Raw genomic sequence first — 22,636 nt, forward strand, 5'->3', positions numbered from 1 at the left:
CTCTCATGCCATCAGATTCGGGGCAGCAAGCTAAGCTCTCAGGCATGCAATCAGAAGAGGAAAATATTATCCTTTGTGCTCAACTCTTGAACAGTTCTTGCATTATTTCGCTTAATGTACAGTGACTCGAGATGCAAGCCCTCACACAAGCCTTCAGAAATTTTCCGGGGGCTGCTCTTCCAAAGTGTTGTCTAGCCAGACACCATGGGACGTTCTTTTGTTGTCTGAAAATATTCCCTTCTTATTTTTATGAATGATTTTATTCTATCGGTTTAAAAAAAAAACATTTTTGTATCTTTTATGCTAAGATCTTTGTTAAAATACTTTGTCATTATTTATATTGCACCTTGGCTAACGCACTGTGCTAGGGAGAATTTAGCGAGGCAGCAAAAAGCTTCAATTCCGGGAAGGGGATGGTGTTTCTCCTCATTAAACTGTTTCTGAAGTAAAAAATGCTTTCTGCAGTAAAATGCCTCTCACAGCAGGTTTGTACGGTTCTGTCCCTGAATATTCCTGGACGCTTTCTTCTTTAACAAAGGCTGTATATCATGCGTCAAACTTCTAATTTATTTTTACAGCATTACAAATGCAATGCATTTCGTGCACAAGATCATTCACAACACCGGTTTTAATATAGCACAACTACTTCCCGAGTACATAAGAAGCTGCAGGTAGATAAATGACCTCCTCAGCACTTTCAGGTACTTACTGTCAAAATCACTCCAATAGAGTCCTAGGTATGACATCAACTGAAAAAAAAGAGAAACTTTGGTACTTACAGATTTTTGCATTTGAAGAAATTTTCATTATACAGACAGACAGGAAGCACTAACTGCTGTATAGACAATTAATACCTAACAGCCCTTACAAACCCTGTCTGGTTTCTTTTCGGGCGTGTTTCTTCTTCCTCACACAGGAGGCCTTGTCTGCACTTCAAAATCGCAGCAACGCAATTGTATTCCTGTAATTCAGAGTGGACAGTACAGAAGTGTTTTATACCCACACAAATGGTGGCTACTGCACGTGGGCCGGGGCAATCCCAAGCACAAATTCAGGCTGGGCAGAGAATGGATCAAAAGCAGCCCTGAGGAGAAGGACTTGGGGGTGTTGGTTGATGAAAATCTCAACATAACCCAGCAATGTGCACTTGCAGCCAAGAAAGCCAACTGCATCCTGGGGTTGCTCCAGGAAAGTATAGTCAGCAGGTCGAGGGAGGTGATTCTGCCCTTTCTACTCTGCTCTCGTGAGACCTCACCTGCAGTACTGCGTCCAGCTCTGGAGCCTCCAACATAAGAAGGACATGGACCAGTTGGAGAGATCCCAGAGGAGGGCTCCAAAACAAAACCACGACAGCCACAAAGATGATGAGGGCTGGAGCACCTCTCCTATGAGGACAGGCTGAGAGTTGGGGTTGTTCAGCCTGGAGAAGGCTCCAGGAAGACCTTAGAGTGACTTTCCAGTACCTAAAAGGGGAAAATGAGGAGAAACTCTTCAGCAGTGCCTGTTGTGATAGGATGAGGGGCAATGGTTTTGAAACAGAGGGAGGCAGATTCAGACTGGACATCAGAAAATAATTTTTTACAATGAGGGTGGTGGAACTGGAGCAGGTTGCCCAGAGAGGTGGTGGATGCCCCATCTCTGGAAACATTCAAGGCCAGGCTGGATGGGGCTCTGAGCAACCCGATCGAGTTGGAGATGTCCCTGCTCCTTTCGGGGGGTCGGACTAGATGACCCTTGAACGTCCATTCCAACCCTAACTATTCTATCATTCTATAAATACTGATACAGGAAGGTGAAAAGTATAAGGCTTTTCCATACTAGCAAAAACATATTTATGCAAGTAGTAGTAGTACACCTACAAAAGTATAAAATTAATACTGGTGTGCATGTGTATACCCACATATATATCCCCCATCCACCTTGCAAAACAGACTTTCAATATTTTATCAGCACGACCTGCCAAAAACAATATCTCCAAATCCTCACCTTTATTACAGGGGTAGTGGGACTTGGGCGAACGTGCTAAGATTCTGACCTAACCTTTCAACCTCAGGAACCCACATGCAGGGCTCGGGGCTGGCACCCCCAGCAGCTGACTCGCCCGTAAGCCCTCACTGGATTCATTACACCACAAAAACGACCCAGCCTCCGAACAAGGCCTTCCACGGAGAGCCCACGCGCGGCGTACAGAGGGACGCGCCACGCCTGCCAGGACTGCAGGCCGCGGCGGGTTTTTCCCGGAGGAGCCGCAGCAGGGGACGGGGACGGGGACGGGGACGGGCACGGGGACGGGGACGGGGACGGGGACAGCGCCGCCTCCTCCCCTCCGCGGCCCTGGCCAGGCCACGCCGGGCCCCACGCTCCCCTCCGCCCTGACACCCAACCGCCTCCCGCACCCCACGCCGGCCCCGCTGGCTGTCGTGACGTCACTTCCGCCGCGGCTCGCCCGCGCTTCCGGGCTCCGGCGAGTGCTTCCGCCTGCGCGTTTCCAGGGTAACGCGGCGCCCCGTGGGTACCGGCCGCCCCCCGGGGGTGACTCTGGGGGAGTCGCTCGCTGTCCGTCCCGGTAACTCCGCGCCGCTCCTGGGGCGACCGTACCAGCCGGGGAGGCATCGGTGGGCCTGCTCGTCCGGGAGGGGTCCGCAGGGACCCGGGCGGGAGCGCGGGGGGGTGTGCAGGATCCCGGCGCAGGGCCCGTCCCCGTGCCCTGGCCTCCCGGGCTGCAGGGGGGGTAAGCGGTGCCTCGGGGCGCTCCCTGCGCCGGGAGGGGCGGCCGGGCAGGTGCCGGTCCCGGAGCCCGGCCGGAGGGCTGCGAATTTCGCGTCTTGGAGCGGCGCAAAAGGCCCTCCCGTGTGCCCCTGCGACAGGCGGAGGCAGGGGCCTCCTGGTGACCGCTCTGAGGGGAGGTGTGTGAGGGGCACCCCCAGTTCTGCTACCCAGCACGGCTGTAGGGGTTAAGGGAGCGGTACCCAAACTAAAGAGTACAGCACCGAGCCCCCTTTTGTCAGGTGAACAGTTCTATCTCGGGTAGGACCATGTATGGGGAAAAGGAATGGTATGGTCACCATACAGGAGTTTGTTTATTACGATAGACTCAAACAAGTGCTTAATCATTCCACCTTAACTTCTTTGTGCAGCTGGACTCAGCGGTTAACGTCAAGAGATGTCAACTCCCCCTCTCGCTGGGGCAGGCATCCCGCCTGGTGCCTTCTCAGGGACACAGGCTCAAGCAGCTAGGGAGGTAAATACAGCTTCTCTCTGTCGAATTGGCCAAGAGACTGTGCAGGACATTGTATTTCGAACCATGGAAATCTTCCAGTTACTGAGGAACATGCAGGTGAGAAATTACTTTTTATTTTCATGGTTCTCAACTTCCTATGGTTTTACCACCAGCTGCCACTGTATGTAGGCGTAGGAGATCGCTTAGAATATTCAAACACATAAGTTGATCAAACTGCTTTTAAAAGGGGGATTGATTGGAGAAGTGAATACTACTCTTAATATATTTCCTTACTCCTCTACATTAAGTGAAGATGGAGAAAATTCAGAAGCACTGAATTGTTATCACCCCCATAATAGATAAACTCTAAATACACTTAATATCTGTGTTTTCCTTTAGGAATAACAAAGTCTGTTTGTGTACTGGTTGTGTTTCTCTGTTGTTAACATCTGGGGAGTAATTTTAGAGGAATTTTCATTGATCTTTTTCTGTGATATTTTCCACCTAGAACTTTTTGACATTTCTTTTTATTGTTGAAGTGGACATAATCCTTATTTGTGGCTACTTACTGAGAAGACATACAAATGTTTGTTGTGTTTCTCTGTTGAGAGCAGAAGATAAATAACCACTCCCATTTCCTCTGTATTTTCATAACTCCTGTTGTTATCTTGGGTATAGGTACATCTACTTAGAGTTTACTAACTTTGAATTCACTTTGATTGTGTCTCTTGAATTGTGACCTGGGCTTGAGACACAAAGTCTCAAAGTATAATACTCATAAAGATAACAACAGTGTCATGGTTAAGCATTTTGAAGACATTCACTGACAAGAGTTACAGAGGGACTGACAATGACCAAAGTGTAGAATACGTGAAGGTGTTTGATAGTGATTTGACACATCAGATAAGCAGATAAAATACAGAATTTTGCTGATTAAAAAAATAGAAAATGCAGTGTTTTATGTGGGAGTGGTGTGATTGTCTTATTTTAAAATGTACAAAACCCCCTCTGATTTATTTTAGTTGGTTTATTTTGTGTGACAGAAACTTTAACGTAATATTTTTAACGTTTTGGGGCTTTGGTTCTCTTAAGTTACCAAATGGTGTTACTTATCATGCTGGAACGTACCAAGACAGACTGGGAAAGCTGCAGGAACACCTCCGTCAGCTATCAATACTCTTCAGAAAACTGAGACTAGTCTATGACAAATGCAATGAAAACTGTGCTGGGCTCGATCCTGTTCCCGTAGAAGTAAGTCTCTTTATTGATATATAAATTATAAATCAGATTAACTGCTCTCTGCTTAGCATATCATCCCTTCTTCTGAGCTGCAGGAGACTCATAATAAGTTTTAAATGAGACTGGAATTGTTCATTGGACTGAATTCTGTTTATTTTTTGGAGCTGGTTCAAAGATTATGAAACTTCTACATTAACATCAACAATTCTTACCAGTTGGGAGAGATCCAGTTTTGAAATCAAACTTAATCTGACATGTTAGCCTTTTTCCTCACGTTTCTTGATACATTCACCAGTTTGTTTCTACTAGGAAAAAAAGAGGCAAAAGAGTCAGGGTGAGTTTTTTTTTTAAGAGGTTGTTATAGTGGGAAAAAGTCTGCTTTAAGCTCTCAGCTGCCAGCCTGGCTCCCTTAGTAATATGCATCATTCCCTTGTTCTGGCCATCAGTTTGTGCCTTCATAGTTCCCTCACTCAGCTGCTCTTAACCTGCTGAGCCAATATGAACTAAATCTGAATGTGCAGTGGTGATGGAAAAGTGACAAGCATAAGACTTCCAGGAAGTAGGATTGGCCAAAGTTTTTCCTAATAAAAACACTATTCCTAGTAAAATCAAAACTTCATTTTCCCCATCATAAGTTAAGTTGTTTCTAGTTCCTAGTAATACTCTTAAAGACTGTTTTGTGTTATGATTTGAGTTACTACAGCTCTATATTAACCAGAACTGTGAAGTCTTTAATTACTGGCCTCTGGATTCTGAGACAGTTCTATTAATGGGCTTCTGATTGTCCATTGAGTTTTAATCATTTAAGCATTGTATTTTATATCTGAACCTCTTCACTGAGTAGGAATAAAGAAATGAAGGAGTCCATTCTGTACAGTCCATTCTAGACTACTAGTCTACTCCTGTCAGCAGTCAATGCCATGTGTTTCAGAGAAAAGCATTCAGACACTTTAGAGCAAGCAAGGGAATGAGGTAACTTCCCAATTAAAAAAAAACAAATCTTTTTTTCATGCTTGTGTGCAATAGCTCAATACTTGTCTCCTCTTTAAAAGCTTTTGATGTGTCTTGTTTTCACGTGCAGGTGTCTCTTTTTGGTCTCTTTTTTTTTTTTTTCTTTTTCTTTTCAGAGTTTTTTTTTTTCTGTTATCAGGAGGAAGAATAATCCCCATAGAGAAAATGAGTGGTCCCTTCAAACTTTTTTAATGCAAGGTCTCACTAGTACATTATGCACAGTAGAGTTTTTTATCAATAGTTGGAATTTTACTTTTCTTTTATCTGCTCAGTCTTTTCTGCTCTGAAGTTAATAAACAGCCTGCTGCCTCATGTTTTCAGTTAGGGTGAATGAGAGTGGCACACCATTCCTCTTGGATCAGTTTTCTTAAGTTCTTATTACAGCTTTTCAATGATAGTCTCAAATCATATTGTTTAACGACTGGTATTCTAACAGTATCTTTAAAGAGTATCAATAAATCTTTTTTTAAACAGTCAAGAGAAGTCAGTACCTACTAATATTCCGTAGTCTATTATTATTGATATACATATTTTTCTCTTTTTTTGTTAATGTGTACTACCAGTGTAACAGGTGTTCTTAACAACTTCTTGTTAACCAACATAGCAAGGGATGAGATAATTGTGAAGCAGATCTGGCGTCATAGTTTTCTAATTGATTAAATTACCTGCTTCATTTGTGTGTTAGGTGTAGTTCTTTGATTTTCCTTGAGTTTTTTTCCTACTATCTTTTCTGAAAGACAGGAAGTTTTCAAATGAAATATTCTGCTTTGAGTGGTACATTATTTTTCCATCAGAGAGAGATGGAGTTTTTCCCAAGAGCGTTTAGCAGCCACTCTACTTCTTCTTTATGGAATGCAAATGTAGTTAGTTGTTAGCCTTTACTGTGTTTTCATGACAGAGTTTAGTGTGGTAGTTTTTGTCCATTCTGATAAGCTTAATAAGAATGGCCTACAAAAATTTTTGTATAGAAGGAAATTAAATTTTCAGTGGGTTAAATCAAAGTACGTTTTCCATCAGAATGCTGAACGATGCTGCTGAATGCTTTGTATCAGGAGCAGCGTGGCCAGCAGGAGTAGGGAAGTGATTGTCCCCCTGTACTCGGCACTGGTGAGGCCGCATCTCAAATACTGTGTTCGGTTTTGGGCCCCTCACTGCAAGAAAGACATTGAGGTGCTGGAGCACATCCAGAAAAGGGCAATGAAGCTGGTGAAGGGTCTGGAGCACAAGTCCTGTGGGGAGCAGCTGAGGGAACTGGGGTTGTTTAGTCTGGAGAAAAGGAGGCTGAGGGGAGACCTCATTGCTCTCTACAACTACCTGAAAGGAAGTTGTAGCAAGGTGGGTAACGGTCTCTTTTCCCAAGTAGCAAGTAATAGGACAAGAGGAAATGGCCTCAGATTGCACCAGGGGAGGTTTAGATTGGATATTTGGAAAAATTTCTTCACCAAAAGGGTTGTTAAGCATTGGAACAGGCTGCCCAGGGAAGTGGTTGAGTCACTGTCCCTGGAGGTATTTAAAAGACATGTGGGTGTGGCACTTGGGGATATGGTGTAGTGGTGAACTTGGCAGTGTTAGGTTTACAGTTGGACTTGATGATCTTAAAAGTCTTTTCCAACCTAAATCAGTCTATGATTCTGTGACAATATTACACCCCAACCTAAGTAACAAGTTAATATGCATGCAATGAGCAACTTGCTCCCAGACTTTAAACTAATATCTTCTTGCTCAGTTGCATCGATTACTAGTCTTTCATTTGTCTGTAATGTGTATGTGAAGAAGGATGTAATTTTACTATCAACTTTAACTCTTCTCAGTTCAGGACAGAAAAAACAAAGATAAGCTGTAGACTTTGTGGATGTACGTTATGTATAAAATGCTACAGTTTATAATTATTTTTTAATAAGATGTTAGTAGCTTGAGAGTGTTCTGACACAGAAAGATGTATTTGTTTTATATCTAGTATATTTACTGTTTTTTTTTGTTGTTTTTTTTTTTTAAGAAGGGAACATGCATTAATATTCCTTTAGAAATTCTTTCTCAAAGATTTTGGGCTTTGTAGAAGTGTACAAAAAAGATAATACGCTATATGCCTGAGGAGATCACAGTGGGAAATTCTTACAGAAAAACTCCTATTAGGTGACTGTGGGCCTCGTCTTAAGAATAGCTAGAGGCCAACTAAAATAGCAAGTCATAATACCAAGTAGCTATGTAAAGCCAGTCGTAATTATGTTTAGTATGTCACTGAAATACTTTATAATAATGGCAACTTCATGTTTGTGGTATTTCATACTGTGGAATAGTAAATTTTAAAATCACAATCTACAGAGTTCAAGAATACAAGTATTACCTGTGATAAATATCTTAAAATGTAAAGACTGGGTTCTGCCTGCGGTTGTGAAATTGCTTAGGTCTAAGCACGGTAATACGTGGGATTGTGTCTTTTTGAAGCACATTGTTTTTTCCTAGAGGAAAACGATGACCAACTGAGGACATTACGAGGCCTTTGGGTTTGAAGTGATGAAGTATGCCTGTTTCCACTTCCTCTCAGGAAGTTTGAACCTGTGGGAAAAGTGGTAGCACCTTATGCGTCTCCTGCATCTCCTGGTTTTGATTTCTTTTTTTCTTCTTTTTTTCCTTTTTTTTTTTTTTTTTGCTGATGTTTTTTGTCTTCACAGCAACTTATTCCATATGTTGAAGAAGATGGCTCCAAACATGATGATCGTGGTGCTGCAAGTCAGCTTCGTTTTGCTAGTGAAGAGAGAAGGGAAATCCTGGAAGTAAATAAGGTAACAAAGTTGAAATTAATTTGCGTAACACTGTCACTTTGTCATTACAAAGATTCAATTTCTAGATTGCTGTACTAGGTGCAGCATGTGTGATGACTACCATCCAACTTGGTAAGAAATACTTCTTGCATGTAACTGTTTTCAGAATTACGTTTCCTAAGCAATTGGGTTTTTTTTAGCTGTACCTCTGGCTGTAGAGTTTAGGTTTCCTGACAATTTTAACTTGTGCCTGTTATAGAACTGATATATATTTTTCTGAATACAGTGTATTATGTTTATGCTTAACCTAGATAATGGTAGTACAGATAGAGGTAAGATGCCTGTTGAACTTCTCTTCAAAAATTACCTTAGGCATTAAGAAAAATGGGTATTGAACATCAGATATGTGAATATTATCACAATTATGTGAGTTGGTAAAGGATTTTCAGGGTTACTTTCTGTATTTTGACAGTTTGAGGGAGACTATTCCTTTTGATAAATGTAGCATTTATTGAATCTTGACACATTCAGAAAGAAATGTACTACATACGGTAAAGATGCTGTTAAATTTTCAGTTTGAGTGGCAGTATGCAATTGAGTACAATTACTAAAGATGGATTCAAACTTAAAAATAAATATGCTGTATTAAATGGTAATATAATATTGAGATTAAAAATATGTAGTTTTACCAGACGAAAATTTTGAACATTCTTTCATTGAAATTTTGAACAAAAATACAATTAATTAAATATTGCTGTAGCTATGATGTCTGTAGATGCTTGATAAAAAGGAGGCATAGTGTACAAAAGTAACTGAACAAAAGAAATAAATGAGTAAAACATTTCTATATGGAGAGAATAATTATTATTTATAATAATTATAATATAATTATTATAATAATTATTGTTATCTGTATCTCTCCATATAGAAATAATTATTTTCAGCTTTGAATGTATTTCTGATATATTAATTTATTGTCAACAATCAGAGATATACCAAATTTTCTGTAACTTATTTATTTAGAGAAATGCATGCATATTGTACAGGAGAAAATTAGGACTATGTGAATTTAGAGAAAAGCGTCAGCTTTCCTATTGTATTTTTCCTGTTCAGTGCTGATGTAGCAGGATTGTATATATTATATTGTGTGTAATGTTGAACTGTGAATTTATGCACATTTATTTGCAATCTTTCAGTGTGAATAAGCTTAACTGTCCATTTTTGCTGTGGTTTTGATCTTTTAATGACGTGGTTTTGCCCTTGTTGTTGTACTTGCTAATTGTTGTTGTACATGTTGTGCTAATATGTTTTTAAAGCTCCTTGGTGTGATCTTGTGAAAAAAAGTCCATAAATGTTTATGATGATTTCTAAACCTTAAAAAGGTTGATGGTGTTACAGGACCATTGGTAGCAAATTGGTAATTAGGAACCTACACAGACATTCACTTAAATCTGGTCTGAAATCCTATATTTAAACTTAAATGGCTAGACCTAGTTTCCAGATTTTCCACAGTAAATCTTCAGAAAACAATTGAACTTTCTCTACTGTTTTTGTGGACAGATATTTAGTAAGTGCTGCAAAAGAAATTTAAACTTGTTGGTTTTGAAAGTGCACTGATTTTTTTTCCCTTTGTCTCTCTCCAGCTGTATAAGCACATCTACTACCTCTTTCAAAGTTCAAATTTTAATACATTACAGAATAGGAAATGCTTTGGTTTTTTATAACTAGAAATAAACAAAGTCTTATTTTTGCAAAGAAAAGTCCCTAGAATCAGGTTAATTGATCTAATTTCTGACAGTGGCTGCTGGGCTCAGATAGCCGTGTCTGATTCTTAGCTGGCACTCCTGACAGCTTTTCAATCTGCTGTAATATGTAACGTCCACCTCCAGCTCAATTTTGCCTAATTTATTTTAGCAAAATTTCAGTCATACAAAATGTTGATGAAAGTGCTGTGACAGGGAAACCAACATGACAGATGAAGAAGTTTTTTTTATGTTCTTTAACCCATAATATTTAGAATCCAATAGTCCTGCCAGTTTTGCGTCAACCCTATAATCCACCTGTCCAAACAGGTGGATTCCGATTTGCCTACAAGGGTACTATGACTGTGTCAAAAGCCTGACTAATATGAGAGTAAAGAAAATCCCCTGCTCTCCCCTTGGCCACACAGCCAGTCATTTTTTGAGAGATGGCTATCATATTGGTCAGGCGCAACACATCTTTGGTAAATCCAAGATTACTCTTCCCAGTCAGCTTAATCATGCATCTGGACATGACTTCCAGAAGGATTTGCTGCATAGTCTTTCTGGTGTCTGGACTTAGGCTGACCAGCCTCTAGTTTCCATAATTTTCTGGATCCTCCTCCTTGCCTTTCTGGAAGATGAGTTCAGATGTTTCCTTTTTCATTTGCAGCCTCTCCTCATTTCCAATAGAAAATAATGTAGAGTGATCTTGTCATCAGCCAGCTCTCTCAGCACTCAGATGCATTTTATTCCAAATAATGAAATGCTTCCTTTTCATTTTCATATAAAATGTTTCATGCAAAGTTTTTCATGTAGCTTCCTATATCAGGACATTATCATCATTATAAAGTTGAGAAAAGTTAGGAATCTCCAAGCTTAAACCTGTCCCTGCAACCCCGATTGTCCCCTTTTGTCCTCATATAAATGCATATTATACAACCTTTATTACATTACCACATTTGGTTCCTCTTCTTCCCCTCAGTCCCCCACCCTTTCTTTTCTGGAAGAGTCCTTGAGCTATTCTGCCTTTGCTGCAGACTAGGCACTATTTAGATTGAATCATTATTGTGATAAATAAGATTATAAGAATCCTGGCTTATGTATTGTGTAACTTACACGAGGGTATTGAATAAGCAGGGAGTTTGGGAACGAGAAGGACGGATTTAATGTGAGTAGTGAGTAGGCTGCTCTTGAGAACTGGATTTTTATCCTTGTCTCTGCCACAAAATGTCTGTAATAGTTGTTTATTCTTCCCCTTACAGTCGGTGCTAGCTGTCATTCGAATATGTGAGAAGCTGTTAAAATACGAAATTTAGTGATGGACTTGAATCTTAGATGTCTCTGGACAAAGACTCTGCACTCCAGTCTTATCCTTAGCGTTCCTGTGGTTTAGTTTGCTGTCTATAACTGACGTCTGTGTGATTTTCATGTTAAGAATGGGGATGTAGCACTGAGGAGTGTGGTAGAGAAGCAACTTGGGGGATGGATAATTCCATTATAAGCTACATAGCTTAGAGAGTACTCAGTAAATAAGACCTCAGATTTCATTATTGAATGATAAATAATTTATGTGAAGCAAACATCCCCCTAATTTAATGAACATGCTTATTCCTCTTTGAACAACAGAGCAGTGGATACATGCAATTGCTGTCTGGTTCAATATGTGGAAAGTATTGAGCATGCAGTGGAGCACAGGCTGTCACTGGTGCCTCTGCTTGTTTCAGGAATGGGAGTTATGCATGCCGAAGGAGCAATTTTCCTTTCACCTGTTGGGTAAGGAGGGAGGCAGCTCAGTCTCTCATTTTCATTGCGAACAGAAGAGTTATGTCTGTGAATGACATCAGGAAACGCTGGAGTTATTGAACAATGAGTATGTTGATGTTTAATTGCATAGCAGTCAGTGTATTAGTGACGAATACTTTTTATCCATTTGAAAAAATATTATGAATAGATGGATATGTGAATTATTATGATGGAAAGTGGGCCTCAGTATCAATTGAGTAGCCACAAGTTAAAAGATCACCTGGTAGCTTTAACAGAGTTTGAGCAAAGTGTTGAGGCATTTTTTCTATCTTTTTTTTTTTTCCTGCTGTGTGCACATAACATTTTAAGTCTTTTGACTATAAAACTGAAGGGAAAAAAAAAGAGAATGATCTTTTATATAAGATTTTCAAGATGGAAACACCTGTTGGTTTTTTCTTAAAAAAAAATCTTAAGCAGAAGAAGTGCCTGTACAACATAGGCAAGTACTTTTGATGTTTTTACAAGCATCAGCTGGAATAGAATCTTATTCTTCTACAGTGTTTACACTATTACCTTTGGCTGAAGAAGGCACTTATAACAAATAGATTAAGTGCAGAATAATGACTCATAGTGATGTTTAGGTTTTAAAATGTGAAAGACAGAAGAGCTTAAGATGAGAAGAGAGACAGGAACTGTGTATAAAGGAAAGTTCTGATACGTTTCTGATAGAAGGTTGTGCATTGGTCTAGACAGTGTGGATTTCAAATGAAATGAAAGTGAACCAAAAATGTGTGTAAGTCAATGTTGTAGTTTAGCCCCGCTCAGGATAAAACTACGCAGTCTCTCACTCACTCCCCCCACCCTCTGAGGGAACAGGGAGAGATAATGTAACAAAAAAGGCTCCAGGTCTGAGATAAGGACAGGGAGAAATCCTTGAAGTTACCGTTACGGGCAAAACAGACTTGACTTGGGAAAAACTATTTATTTATTGTTGAAACTAAAGCAGCATAATGAGACAGAGAACAAAGTAATTTCCCCCCCACCCCTCTCTCTTCCCGGGCTTAACTTTATGTTCAATCATCTCTACCTCCTTCTCCCCTTCAAAGCGGCAGAGGGAGGAATACGGAATGGGGGTTATGGTCAGTTCATCATTTGTCACTTTATGCCGCTCCTTCCTCTTTGGGGAAAGAACTCCTCACATTCCTCCCTTGCTCCAGGGTGGAGTCCCACCCATGGGCTACAGTCCTTTATGAACTGCTCCGGCATGATTCATTTTTCCATGGGGTGCAGTCCCTCTGGAACAGCTGCCCCGCCGCAGGCCCTCCACGGGCCACAGCCTCCTTCAGGCATCCGCCTGCCCCAGCGTGGGGTCCTCCACGGGCTGCAGGTGGATCTCTGCTCCTCCGTGGGCCTCCATGGGCTGCATGGGGACAACCTGCTCCACCATGGGCTGCACCACAGGCTGCAGGGGAATCTTGGCCAGGAGCCGCATTACTCCTCTCCTCCTTCTTCATTGACCTTGGCGTCTGCAGCCGTTCCTCTCACAAGAAATTCTTCACAACTGGCTCAGGCAGACGCCTCTCAGGTTCTCTTCATGTCTCCTCTCCTCTCCTCTCCACTTCTTGCAGCCAGGCCGGGCCGAGTTGGGCCCAGACAGCTGCCCAGCGGGAGGCCAGAGGGTGATGGCCACAGGGCCCACAACGCTTGTGCCCCCCCCCCGCCTCTGGCCCCTGCTTCTGCTTCTTCACATCTTCTTCTTTTTATTTTTCCCCTTCTTAAATACGTTGTCACAGAGGCGTTATCACTGAACATTTTGCTACCAATTGGTTCAGCCCTGGCCAGCAGCGGGTCTACCCTAGGCCCAGCCAAGTCCACTGGACTTCTTGCAGAAGCTGCCACCATAACCCAGCCTCACTAAACAAAACCATCACAGTCAAAAATTTATTTCAGTCAAAGTTGAAATTACTGTGTCCTGCTGAACCCAGATCTGGATTAAACACTTCAAGTTCTTTACGGCACATTCCTTGAAAGATGGCTGTTTTCTGGATATGTGTTATGATTCTCCCACTTTGTTTTATTTATGTGAGTTTTGTGCTTCTGGATGTTTTCATGAATGTCCTACCTGACCTCAGCCTACTAAAGTCTCATTGGTTACTGGAAGGTACAGTCCTTGCTGACTCCATCATGCTGGCCATAGTACTTGCGGTGACAGTCAAAATGGATAATTAATCACATTGAAAATTAACATCACCAAAGAAGGCCCCTTAGGATTGATTTTAAATCAGATCACTGTTCTGACAGAGAGGGACTAACAGAAACATCCCTGTCAGATGTAAGGTGAATTTAGGTCTCTTAAACTCTTTATAAACTGTCTCATATAAGATAATTTTTTGTGTGCTATCTTAAAATACATAAAGTCAGAAGCTGTAGCATGTATGTAGGATGAAGTACCTTTTCTTGTTTCATGTAACTGTTAATCCTGAGAAGCACTCCAGAGTTCAACTAAGTCATTTCAGTAAAAGGAGGAAAGAGTGGGAGACAACTTGCAAGCAATCTGTTCAGATGAAAATTTGTTATTGCTGCAGAAGCTGCTTACAGAACTTGCCCGTTTCCCAAGAAGGCCATTTCACTTATCTTTCCAAGGTTAGACCTGAGTTGAGATGTTCTTACTGGCTCAGCAAAGTCTTAAGCAGAGGCCAGCACTGCCAGTGGTGTGGAACATATTAATTATGTAGTACTTTGTGGTGTGGACCACTGCCTGTCAGAGATCGGTAACAAAGATCACTGTATGCATTTCAATTAGGAGACCATGTTCTCTGAAGTGGATTTTTTCCTCTCTCTTTATTCTTTTTTTTTCAACCTAGCAGTCCAGACATGGTGCTTCATCTTAGATGTTTTTTCTGTCTCTGGAAAAAGTAGAATAGAAGAGCTAAGAAAATAGCTCTTCACTGAAAACAACGGTCTGAAATTAGCTTCAGGTAAATAAAATAAAAATTTTATACTTCTTTACAGATGCTTTGAAAACAAATGAAATCCGGTTTGAAGGTTCCCTTGTCTAGCATCAAGTAAAGATCAAGCAATTTACAGTTTCATAACACTGGCACAAGAAATGAAAACAGTCTTGCAGAACGAGTCATTTGGGTGTAACTTACGTAAAGTTCCTGTGAGCATACCTACGTAACGGTATTTAACAGTATGATTAGACATGGATGGAAAGAGAACGCAATCTGCATATCGGAGGTTAATGGTTCTTTCTATCTGCGACTTGAATAACCGTCACTGACCATTTGGTCTTCGTTTCTATTGATGAAGGCTTTGAAAAATCATGAAGTGGCATGCCCTCAGTATCAGTGAGTGACAGCTTGCATTAAACTAGTAGTTTTGATGTAACATTCATTTATTTCTCTAAGATTGAATGTTGAGAATGGCAAACAAATATATTTTAAAATGCCACAGGTATGAACATGCTTGTTTATCTCATCCCACTTGTGCTTTCTCTCTTATATTACGAGCTTTTGTAGGGAGACACTTGAAATTCTGTCATTTGGATGCTGTGGCAACTACACGCTTCTCAGTTTTCTCTCCTGTTTAGGAGCTGAATCTCTGCTTTATATCATGAAGGTTTGGATTAGCAAATGGAAGAAGCGTTAGATAAATGCATGTAATTGCCTTCAAAATTGCCTTCAAAATACTTTCCAGTCTTTCAAATGCTTGATTAGAAATTCCAAATTAGTCCACATGAACATCTGTTTTCACATGTTTCTCAGGAGTCTGGAATTGAGTGTTGCTTCTGCTTGCAGAGGATGTGTCCACCAAAGTCTGTACTCAGGGAATATTTCCCTTACTCAAAGTACTGTGTTTCCCATGTAATCTAAGCCTAATTAACATGTTACTTCAGACCCTTTTTACAGATCTGAAGTGAGCAGACTTCCTTTTTTTTTCTCTGGACTCCTTTCCCGGCTGACCAGCTGGGCAACTTAAAAATGTTGGTATGTTGTCTGGATCAAAATTCTGGAGACTCATTTTCAGGATATTGCTTATTTTGTTGCTTCTTTTTATCACTGTTCCAGTTACTTTGGTTAAATTGCTGATCTGAGTTATCCGTTTAATGTATCACCATTTATGTAGGGCAAGTAACAAAGTTATGTCAAACTTGAAACATTTGAGTGGTTTATCCTCTTTTGATGGTAGCAAGTCTTTCCTGTGCTTTCACTTTACTTGGAACTCTGGACTTCCCTAATGAATGAGTAGTTTGATCTCTAATGTGGAAAAGCTGACATCTTATCAAATTGGAATGAAATTAAGGACATAGGTTGTTGTTAACAATAAACAGTAACTTAGTTCTTGACAGCTTTGCTTTGAAGAGGAAAATGAATAAATCAGACAATAAGTATGTGTATTATTGTGAAACATGAAAGGTTAAGGAGATTGTTCAGTGTCTTAATGCACTGATCTTTCTTACTTAAAGATATAATTTTTCAGTTCTGGTTACACACCTAAATAAAAGCCTGCTTCTGCAGTTCACAAAAACAAATACACAGTTTTGAAGAATTCAGTGTGCTTGGGAATATCTTGTTTCCAGACAGGACCCCATAGCACATCAGGCTTGACCTAAATAGGCTGGAAAAGCTTGATCGGCTTCACCTGTATTTTGTGCTTTGTTGAAACTTCTAGCATTAATCCCTCATTTTTCTGTGCACCCAAGTTATACAACATGTATTCACATAAATTTACCCGTTCCCTGAACTCTTTTGGTCCAAATGACCAATTCTTTCTTCCTACATAAACTGCTATCTTTTGGACTTTGGAAATAGAGGACCAATCCCTGCAAGTCTCCAGTTTTTGAAGGAATCAAGCGTTTTGAAAAAAAAGATTACTGTGAAAAGAAACAGCATTCCTCCTCTTGCAATGGTTTTTAATTTTCAAGGCTTTCTTGTATTTTTAGAGTGTGCTTTAAAGAGGATCACAGAATCATAGAATCATATGTATTATCTCACTAATACTGCTCACAGACAGCTGAGAAAATCTATATAGCATTTCATAACACTGTAACTTTTGTTGAATTTCTGAGTATGGTATTTGAACTGATCACCAAAAAACTTCTGTTAAACTTTTCCTACAGAAACTGAAACAGAAGAATCAGCAGCTGAAGCAGATCATGGATCAGTTACGGAATCTCATTTGGGACATAAATGCCATGTTGGCAATGCGGAACTGAACAAGAAAAATCAGCCTTTGTAATTGGAAAAGATACAAATTTGTTTGGATATACGTAATTTCTTTCTAAGAAGTAACCTTTTCCCACAACTATATTGCGGCAATGTTTGAATAGTCTTCAAGATTAAAATGTTCATTTTTTGTAATAACTTAAATTGTGTTGGCTTTGTTTTTTATAAAAGATTCATCCTACAGGTTTTACCTGAGTGAGTGACTTAGGCTGAATGTACTACAGCCTAAGTAACTGTCGTAATTCTGCTCCAATCGGGACCAGACTACACAGAAGCTATGACAGTAATAATTTGGATTGCTATGCAAATGGTTTTTATAAATGAAGTATTTCTGGATTTTGTTTATAATACAATAAACACTTTTAAAAACATGTGTTTGCATGCCATTCTGCAGTGCAAACCACCTCTACAGACAAGAGAAGTTGCAATGTAGAAAAGTCACTCTAGTAAGCTACAGGACAAAAATAAGTGATGAGCTACTACAATGCACTATATTTCCCTGTTGTGGGAACACACTACAGACTACTGTGCCGTATAAGTTCATCTGATTCCATATCCTGTCGGTGGATATGTGTTATATTAGATAATCAGAGCAAAATTCAAAAGCTACATAAAATTACCCTTAATATCCTTATGGATATAATTAAGTCTTTTTAAAGGAAGACTACGTATATATATCCTCAAAATTAAATTCTTCTGTAATTACATGTGACAGTTTCTTGAGTACTGCTGCAGCTATTGTGTGGTGTAGTATTCCTATAGGATTATGTATGGTTGGAATACTTAGGTTTTGTTTACCAGAATGCACTGAATAAACGCTTCATTAATCTTTTCCCTATGACTGCCAGTCCTAGAAAACTTTGGAGTGTATGAGCAGTTTATTATTTTGAATTAATCATCAACCTTCATCCTTTTTTTTTGTTTTGCCTCTGGAGTTCCTCACAATTTTCATAAGCCCTGAAAATATTCTTAATATTTTTTGTTATCCATGGATACTGCCAGTGGACTGTGTGTCTTTTTTCTGGATGAAAGAATATGTAAAATTATACCGTTTCTGTACAGATCTGTAGGGCACTCTACTGTTAATATTTGTCAGGTTGAAAACTGACCATCCTCATTCTTTCCTTCTTGGGTAGTACTTTACCTCTCATTCCGTGCCCGATCAGATTCTGTAATAGTTTTGTGTGAAAGATTTGCTGAGAACCTTCTGAAAAGTCCAGTTAAATGGTATTCTTTTAAAAGATCATTTTTACAATATGGGGTTTTGATGTTGAATGCTCATTGATTTGAGATATATGGTTTTTAAAACGTTACACTGGTTTGTTGCTCTGTCAGTCTTTTTTTATTTTGGTTTTTAATAATTTCAACGCATTTGTCTGCTCCTTGAGGTAAAAATCACTGGCATGTAACAGGTCTGATTATACCTTTTTATACTTTTCTCTGAAATTAGGTGCAACATAGTTGACCTATTTCTCTTTTTGAAGGATTTAAATCTTAACACATGAATGGATGCCCTGTCTTCTAATTGCAAATAAACAGAGTTAGAAAATATTCATTTTTATTAGTTTACTCAGCGTTGAAAGTGATATGTGACTATGACAATACCTAGATGTGAGCAGATGTCAAAACACCTTACAAATAAGATCACTCTCTTTTCTCCCATATTACAAATGGAAGAGTGGATGGCTCACTCAGTGGCAAAGCTGGCAGCAGAACCGTTCGTTTCTCGTTTAGATTGACCGTTATGGCAGACGTGTTGGTCAAGACTAATGGGTGATTTCTGCAGCTGTGAGAGACATTACTATTTTATATGTAAAGACAAAACAGATCAAAATTTTGAAGAAAGCTTTTGAGAAGGAGATGAAGACTACAAGTAGAGATTTTATTTTGTTGCTTGTTTAAGATGCAGGCACATTTTTATATTTGCAAGGTGTAGTGGCAGCTTTCTGTTTAGTGTATGTATAAGCGAGCATCCATCCTAGAAGAAGTGTTTGAAATGGATTCTGAAATGGCACCAAGATCTTAATTGTGAGTGTAAAATTCTTGGTACTTAGTATTCTCATCTATTTTTGGAACAGTTACGGAAAATGGAGATTAGTCTAGTCTTTATTGCCTGTATACTATGTATTCTTACTGAATGTCTTTAAATTGTGTTGACTTTTTTATTGCATATAAACTGTACAGAAGTAACCTAAAATGTTAATAAGAGTGCAAATATTACAAGTAGATGTCTGGCCAATACAATATTCAGCTTATTCTGTGCAGCTGCGAGCAGTAGCCAAGGTTTATACTACAATTTTTCATCTAGGAGAGAGGAGAAAGCACTTTAAACCACTACCAGAATAGATAGTGCAGTAGCTAAATTGCAAAGTGCAGAAGTTGACAGAATTGTAAATTATCACAGTAAATACTGTCAAAACAGGAACTTTGCAAGGTGTTGGACCAAAACCATACATTTTGACTTAGAGAGATGAAAGTAAGGGTGGTGAACATAATTCATATGCTGCCACATCCATGAATAAGTATATGATTTGGCCAAGAAGATGACGGTTTTTAGAAAAGTGGCAATTCCTTAGCTGTGAAACACTTTTAAAGGAATTACTAGGCATCAGCATGTCCTGAAATGTAATATTTTAGTTAATGTTAACTGAACTTCAACTTCTGGTTAATGAAATGACATCAAGTGAAGTATTTACAAATACCAGCAAAGCAATACAGACAAAGATGTTTCAATGATTTGTTTATATATCATTGAATATTTCTGTTTTTCTGATTAGACAGAAGCTGGATAAACATACAGACAGTCCCAGGAGCAGATACCAGAACCTGGGATGATTCCATTTTTGAAATATAAAAGTATTTGAGGGGGTTGGGGTTATAGAATCATAGAATGGTTAGGGTTGGAAGGGACCTTCAAAGGTCATCTAGTCCAACCCCTCTGCAAGGAGCAGGGACATCTTCAACTAGATCAGGTTGCTCAGAGCCTCATCCAACCTGGCCTTGAATGTTTCCAGGGATGGGGCATCCACCACCTCTCTGGGCAATCTGTTCTTAGGGCTCTGTTTTGCCCAGAGAGAACTTGGGACAGTGGAGCTTGGGTGCTGAGCATTGTTTGAGGGAGCACCCCAAGTTAACACATAGTCTCAAAATGAAACCGTTAGTCCAGCACCTTCATAGACAGTATAACAGATTTTGAATGTTCAGTTCAGTGTCACAACACAGAAGATGCCTGCGAGGCAGTATGCAAAGGTCCAAAATTTTTCTTATGTAAAAAGACAGGAGTGCGGAGCAGATTTATGCCTCTTTCAGGAAAGATGCAAGGACTTTACCTTTCCTCTTTTCTTTCGTAGAGGCAGCAAGGCCACATCCAGAGTGCTCTAATAGACCATGACCGTTTTTGTTGTCCTGCAGAAAAAAAACTTGCTCTGATTATAGTATTTCTTACTGATGGAGAAATTTGAGCTTGTGTACAAGTGCTACTTAAATTAATCACTGTAAAGAATGGACTTAGGTGGAGTAGGGCGAGGATTCTGGTCTCATAGGAACCAAGATTTCGTCAGGTGTGGAAGATAGCTGCACAAGCCAAAAAGACCACAGTTGAAGGATGACTGACAACTGCTGGGGAAAACAGGAAGCTCAGAATGTAGATTTGAAGATCTGAAGTTAAGAAAAATCATTTTAAAAAGGATGCAATAACACCCAAGGACACTGTGAGTCAACTGAGGTTTGCAGGGGATGGATTAGTTTAATTACTTTGTGCTAACAAAGGAAACGGGGAATTATAAAGGAATTTACGAATACATCAGTGCAAAAAAAAAAAAAACTTGGAGTAGAAAGTGAGTAGTTTGCTCACTCTCCTTATTTAATAGTAATTAAGACTGATATAGAAAAGTATCAGAGCTTTAAGAAAGAAGATTTTTTGCTGAGTTGGAAGGTTACTCTATACATAAAAATAACAAGCTGGCTGATAGGTATTGCAGGATATTAATGAAAGTGACAAAAATATGTACCAATGCCAGTTTTTATTCAAGAAAATGTAATGGATAACTGGAATGTAAGAGGTAAATAAATGCAATACAGTGAAAGTTTTGTCTTATTAAATCTAACTTTTGTGTAAATTTTAAGGATTTTTCTTACTCACATTGCTTAAGGGATGCATTCTGGCATCTGCTACAACACTACACAACAAATAACACTACTAAGATCTGGGAACAGTGTTTGTGTTGATGTGGATGTAGTCAGAAGCAGAATACATGTTTTACAGCACTTCTCACTGGTCTAGGTCTGATAAAGACCATAGACATATTTGAGGCCAATAAACAGAGACGTGTTTTCTTGTGTGCACTTAACTCTGGGAGCATCTTAGCTCGTTGTATGCCTTCATGTTCAACTTACAAGCTACCTAATTGCTTAGACTTCTGCTTCTGCGCGTGTTCCCAGCAGTTGATGATATCTGATAATCACTGCTGAGGCTGTACAAACTCTGTGTTTTTCTGCCCAAATCTTTAGGAGGCCTGATGTGCGAGGCCCTGTTTGGCCCCTCATACTCTCACCTTCCCTTCTCAGTTGACTGCCTCTACTACAAAGCTATAGAGTAATGTTCTGGGATAGAGTTGAAAATGAGTGGCTGAAAGGAATGAATTACATATGTATCTGTGATAAAATCCTGTCCTAGGTATGCGTGTGCTTTCTCATGAAATCTTCCTTGAAAAATAAATTCAGATTTGCCTAAATAGGAAGAACAATCTGTGACTTTAAAGTTGTCTGAGTAGGAATGGATAGCAATGCAGTTGTTTTTATAGCCATGTAGAGGTTTTAGTGTTATTTACAGTCCTGGAGAGGGAGGAAGAGGGTCATGAAGACAGTCCATTACTGAAATACATTGTTGAAGTAGAAGACTTTCAAACAATAAGGGGAAAATATAAAGAAATATAACAGCAACAATAAAAACTTAGGTGAGCACGAACTGGCCATAAAACAGAAGCAAGGAAAGACGATTTGGGAAAACACATTTTAAACCTGTATTGAAGAGAGAATTGAGATGCAGTGAGAGAAAAAAAAAAAGCCACTGCACTTTTGGGGTGCACGACCAAATATTGCATAGTAGGGAGTATAAATGTGAGAGCTCTTGCTCTAAGACCAGTAATTCTGCATGAAATACTGCATTAGTTTTGAGGTCAGCATGTTACTAACACAGTGGAAGAGAAGAATACTGATGTACTACCATATGAATAATCATTAGAATAACTTGTGAAAGCAAGACGAGGCCCAAATGTAGAAATTATTGGGTTGATGCAAAGGGGAGGTAATTAAAGTTATTTGGAGTGATGTAGTACAGAATAGTGATAGAATGTAAGCAAGAACTTATTTCACCAAACACCAGTGAGGAGGGGCGGGTAGGGGAAACTTTTTAATGCTGAGATATTAAATACTAATTTCCCTAGGAGTTTAGAAGATGTCTCTTGGGTTCCTTGGAAATTTTAAAACTAAACACCACAAAAAGACTAGACAGATGCATTAGGAAAGGCAGAAAAAAAAAATCCTATATTGCATTGGTAGAGCAAGAGGTGGACTAAACTGATGTTACTCTTTTCTCCACCTTTAGATTTTACAGTTGTAAAGCATCTGTTTAACGGATGACTGTTTGTCAGATGATGAGCTCATGAGAGCACCTGGACTAGATACCACCTT

At 39.5% G+C, this 22,636-nt stretch overlaps 1 protein-coding gene across 6 annotated transcripts; it reads left to right on the top strand.

Moving 5' to 3' along the window:
* The first annotated feature begins 2,434 nt into the window (after nt 1–2,434).
* On the top strand, nt 2,435–21,030 carry MED30 (mediator complex subunit 30). 6 transcript variants are annotated; one of them, XR_015257732.1, is made up of 6 exons: nt 2,442–2,566; nt 3,138–3,337; nt 4,313–4,471; nt 8,143–8,253; nt 19,723–19,801; nt 20,296–21,030. XR_015257732.1 is itself a non-coding variant. In XM_086741193.1 (5 exons), the coding sequence occupies exons 2-5, from the start codon at nt 3,164–3,166 to the stop codon at nt 16,933–16,935; spliced, it is 540 nt and encodes a 179-aa protein (XP_086597319.1). In that variant the 5' UTR covers nt 2,435–2,493; nt 3,138–3,163; the 3' UTR covers nt 16,936–17,083. The 6 variants fall into 6 exon arrangements, 5 of the variants coding, with proteins under 5 accessions (XP_086597319.1, XP_086597320.1, XP_086597316.1 ...); XM_086741193.1 differs by lacking the exons at nt 19,723–19,801; nt 20,296–21,030 and adding an exon at nt 16,840–17,083 and having other exon boundaries at nt 2,435–2,493; XM_086741194.1 differs by having other exon boundaries at nt 19,723–21,030.
* Nucleotides 21,031–22,636: the final 1,606 nt, after the last annotated feature.

The sequence above is a fragment of the Chlamydotis macqueenii genome, chromosome 2, assembly GCF_036417535.1.
Source record: "Chlamydotis macqueenii isolate bChlMac1 chromosome 2, bChlMac1.mat, whole genome shotgun sequence".
Taxonomy (NCBI): Eukaryota; Metazoa; Chordata; class Aves; order Otidiformes; family Otididae; genus Chlamydotis; species Chlamydotis macqueenii.